The sequence below is a fragment of the Delphinapterus leucas genome, chromosome 9, assembly GCF_059928025.1.
Source record: "Delphinapterus leucas isolate spDelLeu-1000000601 "Yukka" chromosome 9, BTC_Dleu_Yukka2, whole genome shotgun sequence".
Lineage (NCBI taxonomy): Eukaryota > Metazoa > Chordata > Mammalia > Artiodactyla > Monodontidae > Delphinapterus > Delphinapterus leucas.
The window spans coordinates 89,879,655-89,898,817 of record NC_143137.1 but is presented as its reverse complement, the minus strand read 5'-3'; the positions used below and the strand labels follow the sequence as shown (position 1 = coordinate 89,898,817).

Genomic DNA, 19,163 nt, shown 5'->3' with positions numbered 1-19,163 from the left:
CGCCCCCACCCGCAGCCCCGCAGGCTCCATCTCCCAATTCCGGTCTCGGGGGCCGGTCCCAGGCGACGTGGCAGGCGTGCGAACAAGATGATTAGCAATAATTGTTTTCTAATTGGTGGTGGATTAGAGGGTCAGATCTGCTGCTTGGGTTCCCAAGTGCAACTTCTTCTGGGGAGCGGACTTAACATTTCTAATGAAGTGTGGCTTGCGTGGGAGGGGTGAGCTTAACCGACGTTCTGAAAGGGCTTGCTGGAGTCCGCGGCGAGGAGTGGCGCCGGGGCGGCAGGGTTAGATAGGGTGCTGCACACTCAGTGAACGTGGTTAAAACACTCCTTTCCTGGTTTGTATTTTACCGTAGACACAGTTTCGTTGTCCAGAACAAGCTGGTTGTGCCGCATTTTGTTCGGGGAATATAGGAGGATAGGTAGCGTCCAACATACACTTCGTGTGACGTTTTCTACTCTCGTCCATGCGCTGGGAAGAGGCAGTACACTTTTGGGTGATGTTTGGGGACTGACTGGAAAGGAGAACAACGTGGGTATGGGTATATTCTTTCAATTACTCTTTAACAGGTTTTCAAACTGCGTGAAAACACTCAAAATTTTAAAGATTTTCCCCCCAATATTAACAATGTGTCAGAAATGCACATAAAAGTATTCTCCTGGAGATGATTATTTTGGGAAGATTAAACAAATGGTGAAAACAAGAGGTGGTTACTGAATATAAAAACACATTTAAATCAGTGCTTTCTCTTACCACAAGTATACTTGATTACATAGAAAAGAAAAAAAGACAACATAAATTAACCATAAGGAACTTAAAAAAAAAAATCAAAGGCGTTTAGAACTCCTTGCTTTTCTACACTGGTTCCTTGAACGGCTGTGCACCTTACTTTAATAATGCTGCTGTCCTCAGAACACTGGTGTAACAGAGTTAATTTACAAACGTAAAAATCACTAAGTTTTGACTATAGCTCCCTATTTGCTAATATACTACTCATATTTAATGAAAAAGCCAGTTATCTTTAAAGATCCGTTAATTGAAAAATGAAAGCACAGAATGTACCTTAAAAAAAATATGGCAACATAGTGCTTATGTTAAAAAGGATTTATTTAATATTCCCAAACTGTTGAATTAAGCAGTTTTAGATAATTGTCTCCTTATAACAGTTTTTATGTTGGTAATATAGACCAATATCTTAATTACAGAACTGTTTTATCTTAACCTGAGATAATTTTTTTTTTGGGGGCGGCTGTGTTGGGTCTTGCGGGCCTTCTCTAGTTGCAGCCAGCGGGGGCTACTCTTCGTGTGGTGCACTTGCTTCTCGTTGCAGTGGCTTCTCTTGTTGCAGAGCACGGGCTCTAGGCCAGCGGGCTTCAGTAGTTGCGGCGTGTGGGCTCAGTAGCTGCGGCACGCGGGCTCTAGAGCACAGGCTCAGTAGTTGTGGTACATGGGCTTAGTTGCTCCGCGGCATGTGGGATCTTCCTGGACCAGGGCTCGAAACCATGTCCCCTGCATTGGCGGGCAGATTCTTAACCACTGTGCCACCAGGGAAGTCCCTGAGATAATTATTGCAGTGGCACATTAACCACCAACAAAATTCTGTTAGTGACATCCCCAAACCATGGAACTTTATTTAAAAAATTTTTTTTAGTTTTTTTGGCTGTGCCACACAGCTTCCAGGGGTCCTAGTTCCCCCACCAGGAATTGAACCTGCACCGTTGGCAGTGAAAGCAAGGAGTCCTAAGCACTGGACCGCTAGAGAATTCCCTAAACCATGGAACTTTAAAGTTAAAATTATCATCAACTGCTGGGAAGCATAAAAATAACATTACTATTAACAGGGTATGAAAATTAGGTTTTTAAATTAAAAATAAAACCTGGTTACTGTTCTCCAGGAAATAATATTTCAAATACACAGCTGTCCCTTGGAATCTGTGGGGCACTGGTTCTAGGACTCTTGTGGGTACCAAAATTTGTGGATGCTCAAGTCCCATATACAAAGTGGTCTAGCACCGAGGGCTGACTGAGTAATCATCTCCAGATTAGCTACCAAATTTTTTTATATTTAAGATGTGGGGGACAGAAATTAACATCATTTTACGTACAGGTATATTTACCAAGCTCTCAATCTTCTAAAGATTTAGAAGGCTCGAAATGTAACAAATTTAATATCATTTAAAGAATTTCATGGAATCGTAGTTTTAAATTATAGAAAACATCACATCTAATTAACTTCTATTACATACAATTTAAAGAAATACCTTGAGGTGTGTAATTCATGAATTAGGAAGTAGCAGTTTGATTTTCCAATCTGAACTTTTAATTTAAGCCCTGAATGCAATTCTATACAGAATTTCTTGTTCCTTTTCATTTTATACAGATGTTGGAATTTGTTCACACTTTTCTCTTATTTTCATTTAAAACATACCTAATGTTAACTTACAGATACCATGAGTCATACTTTTAGTATCAAAATAAAAAGTTTTATTTATTTAAAAATGTTAAAAACATGATTCCTTTAAGAAAAAAATTCTTACAGTTTTAAATTCATAATAGGATTCAGAGCAATGTTTGTCAATGTTTGAACCACCTGGGGTCTTCTTTAAAACTAAATTTTGGGTCCACCCTAGAGATTTACTGAATCAGAATCTCTGAGGATATGGTCTAAGAATGAGTTTTAAAAATTCTGTCAGGGCATTGTTTTTATACTAATGTTTGAGAGCCACTGATTCAAAGTGAAAACCAAGATGTGACCCTGGGTGGTTTCACTAAAGATAGAAAATAATTTAGGGAGTCCAGTCAATCCCATAATGGTCTGTAAGGTAATCTAAGACTGCTGATGTGCTTGACAAAGCATTAAATATTCTTTTTTCCTGCCTCGAAGTTATCTTTTCCATCATGTACATTAAATGTTGATGGAAACACATATAAGGAGTTCCAAGTTCAAGAGCAATGTCAACCCAGTCCCAGATGCATTTCAGTGGGGTTTCCTCATATCCAGCAAATATGGCCGGGTTGGCTAAGAGTCCTCTTGCAACCATCACACCTATAAATTAAAGCACATCACGTTTGTCCACACATTAAGAACTCATGGTTATAGGGTCAAACTCTATGAAACAAACTGAGAATATTCAAAAATAAAGTATTATTACAAGGTTTCACAATGCCCTTGTATTAGACTAATTCTTATTAAAGGATTCATTTTGGTATTTTTTATAAACCAATTAAGTGTAAATGAACTCACAAGACTTTTTTTCTTATATTTTAAAGACTTCTACATTAAAAAATTAGTTTTCCGGATTTTTTTAAGAGTAAATCTGGATTGTCATAAATTGGGTTTGCTTGAAGTTTATCTGCATTCTCTCATCCAGCAATAGGTATCACAGGGCTTGGTATGCCAAAGTTGAAGAGGATAATGAAACTGCATAGCAGTCTGGGGTTTCTTTGGCTCCTATGACCACTCTTGGATTCACGAATTCTATAGGCTCTAGTGGTCACTAACTGGATGAGATGGTGGCAGAGAATTAACTGAACTAATTTACCCCAATTAAAATAATCTGTTGTTTCTAAGTAGATGGATTAACATCATTTTAGTAAATTGCTTGGCTTAAATTGGTAAAACAGGAAAATATGGCTCCATATGAAAGAAAAATAATGAAAATCACATTAACATTATTCTCCCACCCCCACTTTTTAATTTTTCTGCTAATTAAAAAACAAAAAACCTAAAGTAATTATTTCTTACCATCTGTCCCAGTAATATGCCACACATTTTCTGCTTCTTTTAAGCTTCTGATGTCTCCATTAGCAATTACAGGTATAGACATATTTTCCTTAATTATTTTAATGGCCTCATAGTGAACTGGCTGATGCCTTTCTTCAACAGTTCTGCCATGGACTGTAATCCAGGAAACCCCTGTCGCTTCAGCCTTTCGACAAAGATCTACAGTTCTTGTAAGGTCATCATGGATCCTATAATTTCAAAATCATATCTATCTTTTCACAGCACACAAATCTTAATGCTAACATCAATAAACTAAATAGAAAAATATTTCATCTGTTACATTATTTAGTTTAGCTATGCTATATCATATTATCACCACGTGCCGCTATCAGTGAGGTTTTGTTCAGGAATCAGTTCCCATTCAAGACCCTGAATTTAGCTATTTCACTATCGGTAACAATAGGATGACAAATAACTTTTACCCAGTGCTCCTCTCTTTTGGCTTTGATAACTGAAAGATTCATCAAAGTACTGTCACAGATGCATTGAAAGGTGCTATCTTAATATTTGCTGTGCATGCTCCAATCCGCAAGTGGGAGAATTATAATAATTTATCTTGAGATTTGTTTTTAACCTGTCACCAAAAGACTAATTTTTAGTTTATTTTCTTTTCACTGTGAAATTTTAGTGCAAATATCATTCCTATTTTCTACTCTTGGTATCAGGAATGTCTCTTAGCATTAGTTAATTAAATAGTACATGGAAAAAGTTGTTTCTCTTGGGAGAGAGTTTTTAATAATAAAGGGATATTTTAATTTTTCTTTAAAAATGAGAAGAAGAAATTGTTTTGGATTATAAATAAAAATTATGGTATCTATTCATTTACTAAATGTTTTGTTTTAACATTTTCATATACTAGATGCCTACTTACTAAGAGTAGACATCTCCACACCTTCAGACAAAAGGAATATTCTTTTATTTCCTGAGTAATGGACTATCTTGTCAGTAGATTAAAATATTATCTTTACCTTATTTTAATAGATACTGAAAATCTGGGATTTTCCACTTGATTTCTTACTTGTTTCACCATGTCTCGAACAAGCTCTGGATTGTTTATTAAGCAAGCTCCATAACCTTCTGCCAATGCCCACCTTCATAAAGTAAACACAACAACAAATAAATTGTTATCAGCTGGAAGAGAAGATACAATTCTAAAAGCACAGTAAGTGCATTTATTATTTCTCTACCTAGCAAGCTGGAATGGAACCAGATTTTTAAAATTCATAGATCCAACACTTCTAAGTGTATTGAGATTAGGAAAACATGTTCCCAGATCAAGAAATACTTAGGGGAAATGGTTTTCACTGGCAAGTGAGAAAATTAAAGTTCATTCAACCAAAACAGATTTAAGTATTTGTAACTGCAATTACTTCACATTTTTTAAATTCCAAATTTGATGTTTATTGTACATAACAAGAGGTTTTATTAATCTTTAGAGGAAAGATATTTTTGGCTTACAGCATTCCAATACCACTAAACAGCTTACTGAACTCTCCTAATGAGTATTCAAATATATCTAATCTGATTTGGATTATGCTATACATAAAACCTTGATTTTATTCTTTGAACACATTTTGAATTATTGACAGATAATCTAGTATAGTGCCAGGAAGGTAGGGATGTTATCGTCAAAATAAGTACATCCTATCAACACCCAGTTACTCAGACTCAACCAAATAACTATGGTATAGGAAGAAAAGGTAATTATAAGAAGGTTTTCTTATAACTGAAATTAAGTAAGAGAAAACAAGTGATCTCCCAAATCATAGAATCATAGTGTTTAGAGCAAGTATGTCTGACAGAGCAGTAAAAATACATTTTAGGGATTGCCATAAACATCAGTCTCACATAATTACTTATGGATGAGGTTCAAGGCAGATCCACACATAAAAAAAATTCTAGTGGTGAGGTGAGACAAAAACTTGTTAAGGGTCTATATATTGTTGTAGCCATCAGAAAATATCTTTGCATGTATGTTTCTAAATAATATTTCCTTATTTTTTCTTGCTTCTTATTTAGAGCCCAAGTTCTTTATCTCTATTTTCCTTACTTTTTAATTTTTGGAATACCAGAATGATAGTTTACCATGTTCACATAGTTTTTCCTAATCTTTTTGAAAATTCTTCCAACTTCTTTGAGCTTTACCTCTGAGGACAGCCACAGTTAATGTCTATTCCATTCGCATAAGGACAGACTATACGAGCAGCATCAGACAAAATTCTTGCATCATTAGCAGCAAACTGAACAATCAATGGGCAATCACCTGATAAAACAAATAGCTCAACATTAAAATTCACAGAAACACACACACATGCACACGAGATACCAAATTCTAATGTCTGTACAGGATAAAGTAACAATTTTTAGCCTAAGAAGCATCTGTTCAAACAAGATAGCATTAAAATAATTTAAAATATTTTAAATTACATGCAATTTAGATTTGGTACAAATTCAAATAGGAAAAAATTTGATAAAATGAAAAGTACAACACTCTTGCCAAACAGACCCCTTTCCCAAAGGTGGGAATTAGCTTACTGCATTCTAGAACAATTTTATGAATACCTATAAAATTTAAGCAAATGTAAACATTCTATGTACGTTGCTATCCATATTGTGTTTTCCCCCGGATGTATCTGGGATCTGTATTCAGACCTATTTTCCTCTTTTTAGTGGCGTATTCCACTGTGATGGGTGGACCATAGATTATTTTTCATTTGCGGCTCTTGCAAACAATGCTGCAATGAAGATACTCCATATACATGCTTTTGTGAGTATATTCATGAAGTAAATTCCTAGGAGTATGTATAACTCCTGGGCGGGCATCTAACATTTTGAAAGACATTACAAAATCTTCTTTCAAGAGTTTACCAATATAGATATACACCAGTGTGGATGACAGTTCTGATTTCCTTACAACTTATCCTACACTGTATACCCAACAGCATATTTTTTTATTTGTAGCCTCTCTCTCCATATTCTTTGTGTAGTTCTCTATGTACAATTTTTCTTTTAGTTGCTCCTTTTTTCATATTATTTAAATTAAAAAAATAAAACAAAGAAATTAGCTCTGCTATCATAAACATCAAAAATATTATAAATATTTTCCCCAGTTTTTCATTTGTCTTTGAGAATATCTGTGCTCTTTTTTTTTATATAAAAGTCTAAATTTTAACATAGCCAAATGTATCAGAGCTTTCCTAGGTTTTAAAGGACACATTTTTCTCATCTTTGGGTGTTATAAATTCTGAATAGATGTATTTTAATTTTTCTAAAGTTTTTTTTGAGGACTACCTGTATCAGATTCACTGGGTGTTTACCAAAATGCAGATTTCTGGGTATCGCTCTAGTTCTACTGACTCAGAATTTCTATGGCAATCCACTGATTTACAGGATTATCTAAGGGATAGGAGAATTTGCTTTTTCCTGAGGAGGTAGGTAGGGTGCTTTCTCCTTTGTAACGCAAGAGAGTTATAAAATTTCAATCTAACGACCATTTATTGGTCAAATATATTTTCAATGCTGTGCTAGAAGCTGAGGATACAAATCAACAAGAAAGAATTCCAACCCTTAAGAAGCCCACAGTCTAGTGGGAGAGACAGGCATGTGAGGAGGAAATTACAGTACAGTAGGATTACAACAAAAAGCCGGGGCTTTCGAGACAGGACATGAATGGAGGGTGATTAGGCAAGTTCCTTGGTCACAGTTTTAGAGCATTAAGAAGCATGAACTGTCCTTTCCCAGGGGGATAGGGATGCAGGGATAGGCCTGACTAAGAAGGACATTCTAGGTAGAGAAGTGTGAGAGATTAGGGCATGTTCAAGGACTTAAAATAACTTAGTATATATATATATATATATTTTGCGGTATGCGGGCCTCTCACTGTTGTGGCCTCTCCCGTTGCGGAGCACAGGCTCCAGACGCACAGGCTCAGCGGCCATGGCTCACGGGCCCAGCCGCTCCGCGGCATGTGGGATCTTCCCGGACCGGGGCACGTACCCGTGTCCCCTGCATCAGCAGGCAGACTCTCAACAACTGCACCACCAGGGAAGCCCCAATAACTTAGTATTTTGAAGAATAAAGTTGGTGGGCCATGGAGAGAAACTAATGGAAGATAAAGCTGCAGAACACGTATTCAGAGGCCAGATCATGAAGAACTTTGTATATTGTCCACACGTGCTGGAATTTTACTCCTTAGGTCAGTGGCTCTCAATCATTAACAAGCTCAGAATCACCTGGAGGGCTTTTTAAAACAGATTGCCCGACACATACCCAGAGTTTCAGATTCAGTAGGCCTGCGGTGGAGTCTGGAATTTCCATTTCTAACAAGTTTTCAGATAATGCTGATGTTAACTGGTCTGGGAAATCACACTTTGAGAACCACTCTTTTAGGTGATGAGAAGTCTAAGGAAGGTTGCGAGCAGGAAGAAGTGATCAAATTTACATTTTAGAGAGGTCACTTGGGGCTGTCTGGAGGGTAGTTTGAAATGGGATAAGACTGGAGGCAGTGAGATAGGAATCTAACCCAATAGTCTAGGTGAGAGAATGGGGCTGACTAAAACTTTGATATATTATCCATAGTTTACAAGGTACTGAATAAAAACATATTTTTAAAAATTTATAAAAACCATAAGAAACTGAAAGATTTAAAAATAAAATCTCCGAATTGTGTTGTCTCTGATTAGACAAGAGTGTTGAGTTTTGTTGTTTTGTTTTTAAAGTTTTACAAAGGCAGCAAAATCTAGCTTTCACATACCTTGGTTTGTGGTAAATTCACTGTCTCTGGCTTTTATAGATCTGATAAAATCAGCAGCAACTATCATTGGCGTATAGCACAGATCGCAACTGTATTTTCTTACCAGTGTTCTAAAAGCCAACCTGAGAGCATATAAAACTTTAATTAGGCATTTAGAAAGCACCATAATCAGAGTTTAGTTTAGTTAATTATTAAATATTTAATATTTATTAGAGAAAAGTTCTGCCTATGGGAAAGTGCAGTAGATGTACTCTTCCCTATCCCTCCTGCTTAGTATAACTAAGAGCTCTGGATATCATATACAAAACAAATGTATGGAAACTCTGAAAGGTGGCGAGAAGAGAGCAGGCAGGCTAGTGACCTCGGGCAGGACCTAAGGAACGACAATGGTGAGTTCCCTGGGTTTTCTCGTTGCCTCAAACATCCCAGATTTGAAGCTGAAGAAGATGGCAACCTGGAAATAGCAATGGGTGCAGACAAAAACAGCCCCAGCAAAAGCCTGCTCTCTAGCCAAAGCACCAAGAAAGGGGCAGCCTAGCAAGCTTTAAAATAATAATGGCTCTACTCCAGCCCAACACCAGCGAAAAAACTGTGGCCCTCACCTCCACAAGTGAAAGTCGAGTGGGGAGCTTACACTTGTACCGTTCCAAAGCTGTCACAAAGTTCTCCAACACCCCTCCACGGTGGTGTTAGAGAAGGCCAGGTAGGGAGCTGGGACTTTAATCCCTGCTGGCCAGTAACAAGGAGAGTATCAGCGGAGACCGTCTGGGGAGCCTGGAATTCCACACCAACCCTGCAGCAGTGAGGTGCCCTTCTCCCTTTCTCCGGGAGTAGTGTTAGAGAATGCTTAGTGAAGAGCCAGGACTTTCATCATTGCCCAGCAGTTACCAGGCCACCCCCTGCATGGGGAGCTGGAACTCTCACCCCTGCTCAGCAGTAATGAGGAGCCTCGTGCCCCCGGGGTGTCAAAGGAGACCAAGTGGAAAACCTAGGCTTCTACCTCCACCTGAGAGTAATGAGGTGGTGCTTTCTCATCCTTCCCCTGCTGTGGTGGTGTCAGAAAAAGCTAGTTAAAACAGAAGTTTCAATATTCAGAATCAATCACTGTAATCCATCACATTAACAGGCTAAAGAAAAAAAAACCACATGATTGTATCAATTGATGCAGAAAAAGCACTGGACAAAACAGTATTCATGATTTAAAAAAAAAGCCTCTCAGGAAAACAGGAATAGAGGGAACTTTCTCAACCTGATAAAGAACATCCACAAAAAATTCTACACTTATTATTATATTAGGATCTTTATATATATTTTCCGTAAGATCTTATGGAAAAACCCAAATGAACTTTTTGGCCAACCCAATTATAGGTGAAAGAATACTTTCCCTCCAGATCAAGAACAAGGGAAAGATGTCTGCTCTCATCATTCTTATTCAGTACAGTGCTGCAACTTCTAGTCAGTGCAATAAGGCATGAAAAAGAAACAAAAGGCATCTGATGGAAAGGAGGAAGTAAAACTATCTCTATTTGCAGATGACATGATTGTCTACTTAGATAATCCTAAGGAATTTGTAAGAGGGACGTCCTAGAACCAATAAGTAAACACAGCAAGTTCACATAATGTAAGGTCAACACACAAAAAGCAATTTTACTTCTATACACCAGCAATGAACACATGGACACTGAAATTAAAAGTACAATAACTGGAGTGTAAGCCTTACAAAATATGTACAGAAAATGTACGTTGAAAACTATACGACACTGATGAAAGAAATCAAAGAAGATCTAAATAAATGGAGAGACATACCGTGTTCATGAGGAGACTCAACACAGTAGGGAATTCAGTTCTCCCCAAATTGATATGCATTTTCATACAATTCTTATGGAAAATCCAGCAGGATTTTTTTGTAGGTTTAGAAAAGATCATCCTAAAAAGTTATTTGGAAAGGCAAAGGAACTAGAATAGCTAAAACAATTTTGAAAAAGAAAAGTGGGATTTATTAAGTTTACTTAATTTGAGGACATTATATAGCTACAGTAATCAAGACTGTGGTATTGGTAGAGGGACAGACACATAGATCAAGGGATTAGAACAGAGAATGCAGAAAAAGAACCATACAAACATGCTCAACTGAGTTTTGATGAAGATGCAAAAGTAATTCAATAGTGGAAAGACAGCCTTTTCAAAAAATAGTACTGGAGTAACTAGACATCCACAGGCAAAAACAAACAAACAAACAAACCTCAGCCTAAGTCTCACACTTAGACAGAAATTAATTAAAAATTATGAACTTAAATGTAAACCATAAACTAAAAGACTTTTAGAAAAAACATAGGACAAAATCTTTAATATCTAGAGCTACATAAAAATTTCTTATACTTGACAACAAAAGCACAATTTGCAAAAGGAAAAACTGATAAAATGGACTTCATCATTAAATAAAAACTTTTGCTCTGCCAAAGACCCTGTTAAGAGGATGAAAAGACAAGCAACATGCTGGGAGAACATATATGCAAGCCACATATCTGACAAGAGTAGTATCTAGTCTAGAGAATTCTCAAAACTCCAGAGTAAACACAACAGTAACAACAAAAAACCAAACAATCTGATTCAAAAATGGGCAAAGGGCTAGAAGAGACATTGTGCCAAAGAAGATATACAAATAGCCAATGAGCACATGAAAAGATGCTCAACATCACTAGAAAAATACAAATAAAAACCACAGTAAGTCACATCCATTAGGATGGCTATTAAAACAACAACAAAAAAACCCTGGAAGACAACAAGTGTTGATGAGAATGCTGAGAGACTAAACTCTTGTGTACTGCTGGTAGGAATATAAAATGGTGTAGCTGCTATGGAAAATAGCAGGGCAATTCCTCAAAAATTAAAAATAGATTTGTCATATGATCTAGCAATTCCACCTCTGGGCATATACCACAAAGAATGAAAGCAAGGTTTCAAAAAGATATTTATATATCCATGTTCACAGAAGCATTATTCCCAAGAGTCAAAAGATGGAAGCAACTCAAGCTGGGATGAATGGATAAACAAAATGTAGTATATACATACAATGGAATATTATTCAGCCTTAAAAAGGAAGGAAATTCTGGGTCTTCCCTGGTGGCGCAGTGGTTGAGAGTCCACCTGCCGATGCGGGGGACATGGGTTCGTGCCCTGGTCCGGGAAGGTCCCGCATGCCGCGGAGCGGCTGGGCCCCGTGGGCTGTGGCCGCTGAGTCTGTGCGTCCAGAGCCTGTGCTCCGCGGCGAGAGGGGTCACAACGGTGAGGGGCCCGCGTACCGCAAAAAAAAAAAAAAAAAGGAAATTCTGATACATGGTACAACATGGGTGAACCTTGAGGATATTATGCTCAGTGAAATAAGCCAGTCTCAAAGAGACAAATACTGTCTGACCACTTAGATCATACACATACCAGGCAGTTGGCAGCATGAGGACTCAAGCCCGGACCCTGGTCCCAAAGCTAGGCGTTTGAAGATCCCATGTGGTGGGGTGGTCTTACTTTTAAGAAGTCAGAGCATAAAAAGGAAATCACACCTAAGCTCATTAACCATTTAACAATACTTACTTTGAATATCGCACCATTGGGGCGCAGACTTTTACCAGCTGCCCAGAATGAAGCATTTCTATTGGATCATTTTTTCTTTCTTGACATGTTGTGGTTTGCATGCAGTCACTCTTCATGAATACAGATTTGTTTCAAACCTGAAAAAGATAACCAGTTTGCGTAGAGAAAAGGCACTTTCACTTGATGAATCCCATCATTCTTACAATTTCAATTGCCAAGAACACGTATTTTTCATCAGGTTTTGCGGGCTTAGGAATCTTCTTAGCTTCTTTTCACAGTATCGAATAGGATACTACTGAATTCTGCCTCTATTTATAAATCACAGATAGTTTTCAGCACACTGTGCAATTATGACATTTATATTCTGTACAAATTACTGTTGTTCAAGTCAAACACTAACAGTTTTGAATTCTATACTTAACCCACTACTGTAACATTTTCTGCTCAAATTTATAAATGATCAGGATGTGGAAAACCACAAGATATCTTCCTAGAATACATATTACGATTTTCCATGTTACTTTTTTAGATTTTCCATTTTACTTTGTTTGGCATTGATTAACCAACAAATTTGATTTGAATCATTTCATATATAGTACTGTGTATGTCTGGCACTTTGAAATACCTTGTTTTATCCAGGAAAGTTAAATGGCAGTAACAGAACAACTTTAAGTAGTCAGCATTTCAAAAGATGTACTGGTTTATTTATTTATTTATCTAACATCTTTATTGGAGTATAATTGCTTTACAATGGTGTGTTAGTTTCTGCTGTATAACAAAGTGAATCAGCTATATGTATACATATATCCCCATATCCCCTCTCTCCCATCCTCCCTATCCCACCCATCTAGGTGGTCACAAAACAACGAGCTGATCTCCCCATATATAAGAATATGTTTACTCTTATTCTCAAATCCTATTCTTTTTATTTGAATCAGAAGGCAAACAAACCTTTAATTATTATTTTTAAGCATTTAAATGTTTCATGAACATCGTTTCATGAAAATCTCAATTGTAATCACATAATTGCATAGTAAATCACTATTATACCCAAAGAGGGAGAAGTGATTAAATTAGGTAATTCCTGTGTTTTATAGTTGCTATACTGTACTTAAAATCCTATCATTTCATAGTGTTGGCTGCTTTCCATATTCCAATTTTGGCCTTACCAACTTAAAAACATATATGGGCCAACTTCAGAAAGGTCTAATTGCTCCACATGCAATTTCTTGTTTGGCTAATCCTGAAAGTACTGTTATAACCTAAATATAAACCAATAATTTCAATTTCCTTAGGTAGAATGTACAGGTGGAATAAGATAAGCTAGTTTTACTGATCACTGTTCATCACTTTATCACTGTTACTGTTTAACTTAATATTTAGAGAGTTACTAGCTTTTTTTTTAAACAAAAGTTCATGATTAGAAAGATGTAAGCCACCTACATAGGTAAAGTATAAAGCAAAAAAAAGGTAGTCGCTTTTTCATGCATCAAACCTGTCTCATCTCCCTTGCATTCCAGATCCTGGTTATGCCATCACAGTCCATCCCTACGCACTCAAGTCAGAAACTTGGGGCTTGTCCTTCACTCTCCATCTCCTGCAGGTGTGTCAACTAAGTGGTACCTTTAGTTAAACCTTGAGCCCATTTTCACTGGCTCACAGAGTCTCTGTACTCATAATCCCCCATCCTGATGACTCTGACAATCTTCTTGGAATCCCAGTTGATCTTATTTTTATTCATTCAACAAATATCAAGTTTCTGCTACATGTTGGGAACACAGATGAAAATATATTTTCTGTATCCTTGAAAATGTATTAGACAAACTTACACAATAATGCTAATACACTCAAACACAATTTAAGCACTGTAGAAATAACTGTCTAGAGAAGTGAGGGAAGTCAATAATGGATGAAGGGGGCTTCCCTGGTTGCGCAGTGGTTGAGAGTTCGCCTGCCAATGCAGGGGACACAAGTTCGTGCCCCGGTCCGGGAAGATGCCACATGCTGCGGAGCAGCTGGGCCCGTGAGCCATGGCCGCTGAGCCTGCGCGTCCGGAGCCTGTGCTCCTCAACGGGAGAGGCCACAACAGTGAGAGGCCCGCGTACCGCAAAAAAAAAAAAAAAAATAATGGATGAAGGAAATCTTGAGCTGACACTACATGGAAGATGGGGACGTGTCCAGTTACAGAGAACATGTAAAAAGCCACAGCAGCATGAAAATGCTTGATCTTTTCAGTGAACCATTAACAACAGTTCAGCATTGCTTGAGTTGTAACTAGACTAGAAAGGGCATGAGAGGGCCTATACACCAGGTTAAGATATTTTAGATTTTAAACTGTAGGGCCTTGGTTCTCAGCCATTTTTCCTCCTCTGTGGGTGATTTTTACATATGCACTCAACATGTTAACTTGTGCAAATGACATACTTCCATGGGCATATATTTTTGTGTAAGTTGTTTGTCTCTCCTTGTATACTAGTTGTAATTGAAAAATTTTAGCAGAGAAATGACATGGTCCGATTTCTGATTCAGAAAGATTTCGATGGAGGGATTAGGGCTGTTGGTAAAATATCAGTAAGGAGGCCACTGTAGTAGACCAAGCCGTGTGTAATGAGTATCTGACCTGGGACTCCAGGAATGAGGATAGAGGAAAGGGAACACATTTAGGAGCTATTTAGAAATAAAAATAAACTAGCAAGACATTTAGGAGGTGGAAATCACCTGAGGACAGCACGTGTTGTGTAATTAAGGAAGAATTCTAGGATGATGTGTACACTTCTGGCTTTAGAGACTGGGCGGATGGCCATTCCAATCAATGAGACAGAGAACCAGAAGGAGAAACAGGCTTTGGGAGGGAAACGAGTCCACGCTTGGGCACACTGAAGTTGAGGTGCTCAGGGGATTTCCAGGTGGTGATGCCTCATAACTGGTTATATAGATATGGTACTAAAGAAAAAGCTAGAGATAAGTCTTTAACCTTTAGGTAATATGTTGAAACTAAAAACATGGACAAAGTACTTATGGATGCCATATCTTGTAGAAATCCTTAGAAGCACAAACATTTAAGTAAAAGGGGAAAAAAAAAGAATGTAAAGGAGACAGAGAGATGAACTCTGGAGTTGGGAGGAATAAATCTGAAATGTGATATTCAAAAGAGAGGGAATAGTATTACGAAGGAGGGAGGGGATAAACATCTTAAACATCACAGAAGAGTTAAGACTAAAACGTGTCCAATGGCAACTAGGTCATTGTGACTTTAGCAAGAATAATTTCACTCTTATTCATTCTTTTGTTGTTGTTGTTAAATAATTTTTATTGTTCTTCTTCCTGCTGGTTATGCAGGCAGCCACAAGTGGTGCATACATGACAGCTTTCCCTTCAGGGCTTCATGACTCCACTTTAAATGAAGTTTTCTTTATTTTCACATTTCCCTCTATTGATCAAGATCTTTCCTCAAAAGCATTGCTGATCAAGAGTCAGGTTGTCCACATTTAGTGGGTTTTGTCCCTTGGTACCAGGAAGGGCGTTTCCTGGTTGTCATGTCCCACGTCAGAGGGAAAGTGCATAGCGATTGGAAACCACTGAAGCCACATTTGAGTAACAAGGAGGAGCATGAAGAAGAACACTCAGGAATTTCCCATCTAAAGTCTACATTCCATCTAGGTTGTAAGCACTGGAGGTCATCTTGAAGCACTGAGCTAGAGTCACCCTATTGAGTAAGCTGTTTCTACAAACGTTTAACAGGCAACAAGTACAGAGCATAAAAATAATTATGCAAAAACAGTAATTATGCAAGGCAGAGTTAAAAGCAATATGACAAGTCCAGTTTGTATGATGGTAGCCAGCTAAATAGATCAAAAGACCATAGAGTATCAAGGGGAATTTGTTGTAACCAGTGCACTTGTTCCCTGACCTTGTGTAACTGAATTTCTACCTCTCCAGAGGTATTTATCCATGTGCAACAGGTGGTACTTAATTCATTCTTGTAGTCCCAGTACATGGCACGAAGAAGGCCTCCCTTAATACATATTTGCTGAATGAATAAATCAGTAGTTCTTAATCTTGGTTGTACATTAGAATGATCTGGTGAGATTTTAGGAAGCAGGATGCCCAAACCATACCCCAGAGCAATTACATGTGAATCTCAGGGCGTAGGATGCAAGCAAGCATCAGTGGTTGTTAAAGCTCTCCAGGTGATTTTAATGGGCAGCCAAGCTTGGGAATAAACAAATCCACATCCTCCAAGGCACCTGGTAATACTGTTTGTTTAAATGGGTTTCTACCTACCCATTCGCTCCTCTGGGATAAGACAGGGATTGAGTCTAATGTTTGTACACTCATGCTGGTACATATAGTAGAGACTCAAAACTCTTCATTGAATGAATGAATATTATGTAACTTTTCTAAAAATTTTCAATGTAAAAGCCAGGGAAGGAAAAACAGTCCATAATTCAAAGATAATGCTTGTTCATCATTAATATTCAAAATTTACTGAAGTCAAATTTTGTGTATTATAGATAATGAAACCTAATGTGAATCTCAGCACACTGCCCTTGGCAATTTGCGAGACCTCCATTCAGAACATTCAATCCTATTCACACCGTGACTGAAATCAAAGTATATTAGGGGAAAACCTCTGTGACAGAGAGAAAGCATAATGCAGTGTGGTGAGACATACTTGCTTGAGTTGCTACAGGCATCTAATATGTTCGAACGGCATTTGGCACAGCTAGGTACTACTATCACATTCTCGAAAATCCGTTAGCTGAATCAAGAGAAACTTTAGCTCTGGCACTGGGAAAAATAGGTTCCCTGCATACATACTTACTGTACACGAAGGAAAAGTTAACGTTTCTTTTTTACGTTAGAAATGCTTAACCTTCTCGCACACGTGTGGTTGACCTGTTAACTTGCTAGTATTTATCGTGAGAGAAATACAGGTAAATACTGCCGACGTTAACAGCGGAGAAGATATAACGGGAATTAACCTGATGATTTTACAGCTCCAATACTGTTAGTTGAGAGATGGAAAATCCATCAATTTGTGACAAGGAAAAGTCTGGCGTCGCTCAGGACTGAAACTAGGCGGTAGAAAAAGCCTAAGGTCACTGTCTCATGGGAGGGTAAGCAGAGACTGAGTCCCACTTATCTATTCCTGGTTCAGTCTTCCTACTTAACCGACTCTCGGCTCTCCCTAATTCTCCCCACTTTCAGCCCTGGCAACTTTCCTCCCCAAGCTTTTCCCGCCTGCCTTTATCCCAAGAACGCGAAGCAAGGGTTGTGATAGATACAGGTGGGTAGCTATTAACGCCCGCCAGCTGTGCTTGTGGCGTGCACACGAAGCTACCAGAAACCTCCGTTCTCTTCTAGTGCTTCCATCGAGAGGTCCCATTCTCAGGTTAAATACTTGCTTTAGAGGTGAGCGCTGCCGCCACGTTCCGGCGCTCACCTGTTCTTCCGCCCAGGGAACGCCGCCAGCCCCAGGAGCGCGGCGGGAGACGGGAGAAAGCGCCGGCCCCACGACCTCAGCTTCCCTGGTGCGCTGGGGCCTCGGCGCCCACCTACTCTGGGCCCCGCGCTGTTCCCAGCCAGGGTCAGCCCGCCAGCTGCAGCAGAGCGGAATCTCCAAGACAGCCGGGTGGGCGGAGCTGGCGGCGCCTGGATTCTGCGTCATGACCTGGGCGGGGCGCGCCGCTGCTGACGCCATCTCCCCGGCACCTGCCAACATGGAAAGAGGCGACGGCGGCCTCGGTCTGCCTGGCCGTCCAGCTCTGGGCTCCGGAGCGGCTGCAGCGACTGTCCGGGAGCTCCTGCAGGACGGTAAGGAGTCGGGGTCTGGACGGGCCATGGGGTTGGGGGATTGTCCTGCTCCGCACCTGGGCCCAAGTGGTGGACTCAACCCTTCGCTTTGCGGAAAGTTTTCCTGTCTCGGCGTGACCACTCCCCTCCGCCCGGCCCCCTGGCGTCTGGGTGCTGGCCTAGCCAACCTGTTTCTCCAGGGACTTGCTGTCCCCTTCCCTTCCGGGTGTCCTGGGGACACCTCATTTCTGGAGGCTCCTCCTTTCAACTCTGCCCTCCACGCTCCTGGGGTTTCGCTGATGTCCCGAGTTCCCGCCCCCGGTGACCCACTGCTACCGCAGTTCTTGACCAAAAGGTGAAGCGTTTGATTCCACGAGAAGTGTAAGACCTAGAGTAGATTACAAGCGCTTGATGAAGGGGGTCTCATTTTTAGGTAGAGTTGGAAACATCCCCCTGTTAATACCCTGTTAATAAATTTTTGGACTGCACAGGTGGCCCCACTTACGAGCTCGCTTTTTTTTTTTTTTTTACAAGTCGTTTATCCATAGCCATACGTGGGGGAGGGTTCGGAGCATTCGTTCAGGCTGGGATTAACTATACGTATTGAATATAGCAATCAAGTTTATTGATAGTTTTGGATAGAAGTTTCTAGAAATAAGAGGATAAGTTAGACGTAGTATATTTGAGAAGCACATAAAATTGTATTCGTGAAGTTAACATGCCCCAAACTTCTTTTCTTTCAGAATAAAGTTCAGATTTCTAAGATCCTTCTCATCTGTTCTTAATTTTCTTCCCTAATCTCCATCACGTTCAACCTTGTATTAAAATAATTAGTGTACTTAATCTTTTCTACTTCATTGTAAAACCCCTTTTTATATTCTGCAGAGTTAATAACAGTACCTTGCCTACAGTAGGTGCAGAGTAAGTGGTTTTTAAAAATTGAACATCACAGTAAAGAAGCATATGCACACATATGTAGACCCAAATAGGTTCTAAACGAATGAAATAAAATTCTAAAGTACTGTTTGTTTTCTGTGTTGTATGTTTTATTATTGCCCTTAATTCCTTGCCTTCTGATTATAATTTACATACTTTTGTCAAAAGTTACTAATGATGTTTTCTGAACTAGATCATGTTCTCTAGGTTAGGATCTCTGGCTAATGCATCTTTGTACCTTAATTTAAATTCAGGTTAACCAAGTTTTGAGCTCCTGATACATATGCAATTCCCACCCTCAAG

The 19,163-nt window shown here is 39.0% G+C and overlaps 2 protein-coding genes across 7 annotated transcripts in view; one reads left to right on the top strand and one right to left on the bottom strand.

Annotated features, from left to right (window-relative positions):
• Positions 1 to 64: 64 nt before the first annotated feature.
• DUS4L (dihydrouridine synthase 4 like) lies at positions 65 to 17,783 on the bottom strand. Its single transcript, XM_089917822.1, has 7 exons — positions 17,575 to 17,783; positions 12,129 to 12,265; positions 8,541 to 8,662; positions 5,933 to 6,050; positions 4,756 to 4,878; positions 3,749 to 3,975; positions 65 to 3,049 (listed from the first exon to the last, which is right to left on the bottom strand). Exons 2-7 carry the CDS (start codon positions 12,242 to 12,244, stop codon positions 2,790 to 2,792), a joined length of 966 nt encoding a protein of 321 aa, XP_089773948.1. The 5' UTR covers positions 12,245 to 12,265; positions 17,575 to 17,783; the 3' UTR covers positions 65 to 2,789.
• Positions 17,784 to 17,821: 38 nt separating this feature from the next.
• Positions 17,822 to 19,163, top strand: part of COG5 (component of oligomeric golgi complex 5) — a 284,068-nt gene continuing 282,726 nt past the window's right edge. For 5 of the 6 annotated variants that reach the window (XR_004023181.2, XR_016394383.1, XM_089917813.1 and 2 more), the window contains exon 1: positions 17,822 to 17,945. Coding sequence is in view for 4 of the 6 variants with exons in the window: in XM_089917813.1 (XP_089773939.1) it covers positions 17,852 to 17,945 (94 nt within the window). In the remaining 2 variants the exon portion in view is untranslated. The remainder of the gene's footprint in view (positions 17,946 to 19,163) is intronic. The other variant, XM_030761468.2, reaches the window with a different exon arrangement.

What these genes read in the sequence shown, in the direction of transcription:
- DUS4L (XM_089917822.1), bottom strand. Translation starts at nt 12,244, where the DNA reads ATGAAGAGTGACTGCATGCAAACCACAACATGTCAAGAAAGAAAAAAT. An exon ending in CCAATGGTGCGATATTCAAA is followed by an intron (nt 8,663 to 12,128) that starts GTAAGTATTGTT and finishes ATATGCTCTCAG; the next exon opens with GTTGGCTTTTAGAACACTGG. An exon ending in AACTGTGGCTGTCCTCAGAG is followed by an intron (nt 4,879 to 5,932) that starts GTAAAGCTCAAA and finishes TACTTTATGAAG; the next exon opens with GTGGGCATTGGCAGAAGGTT.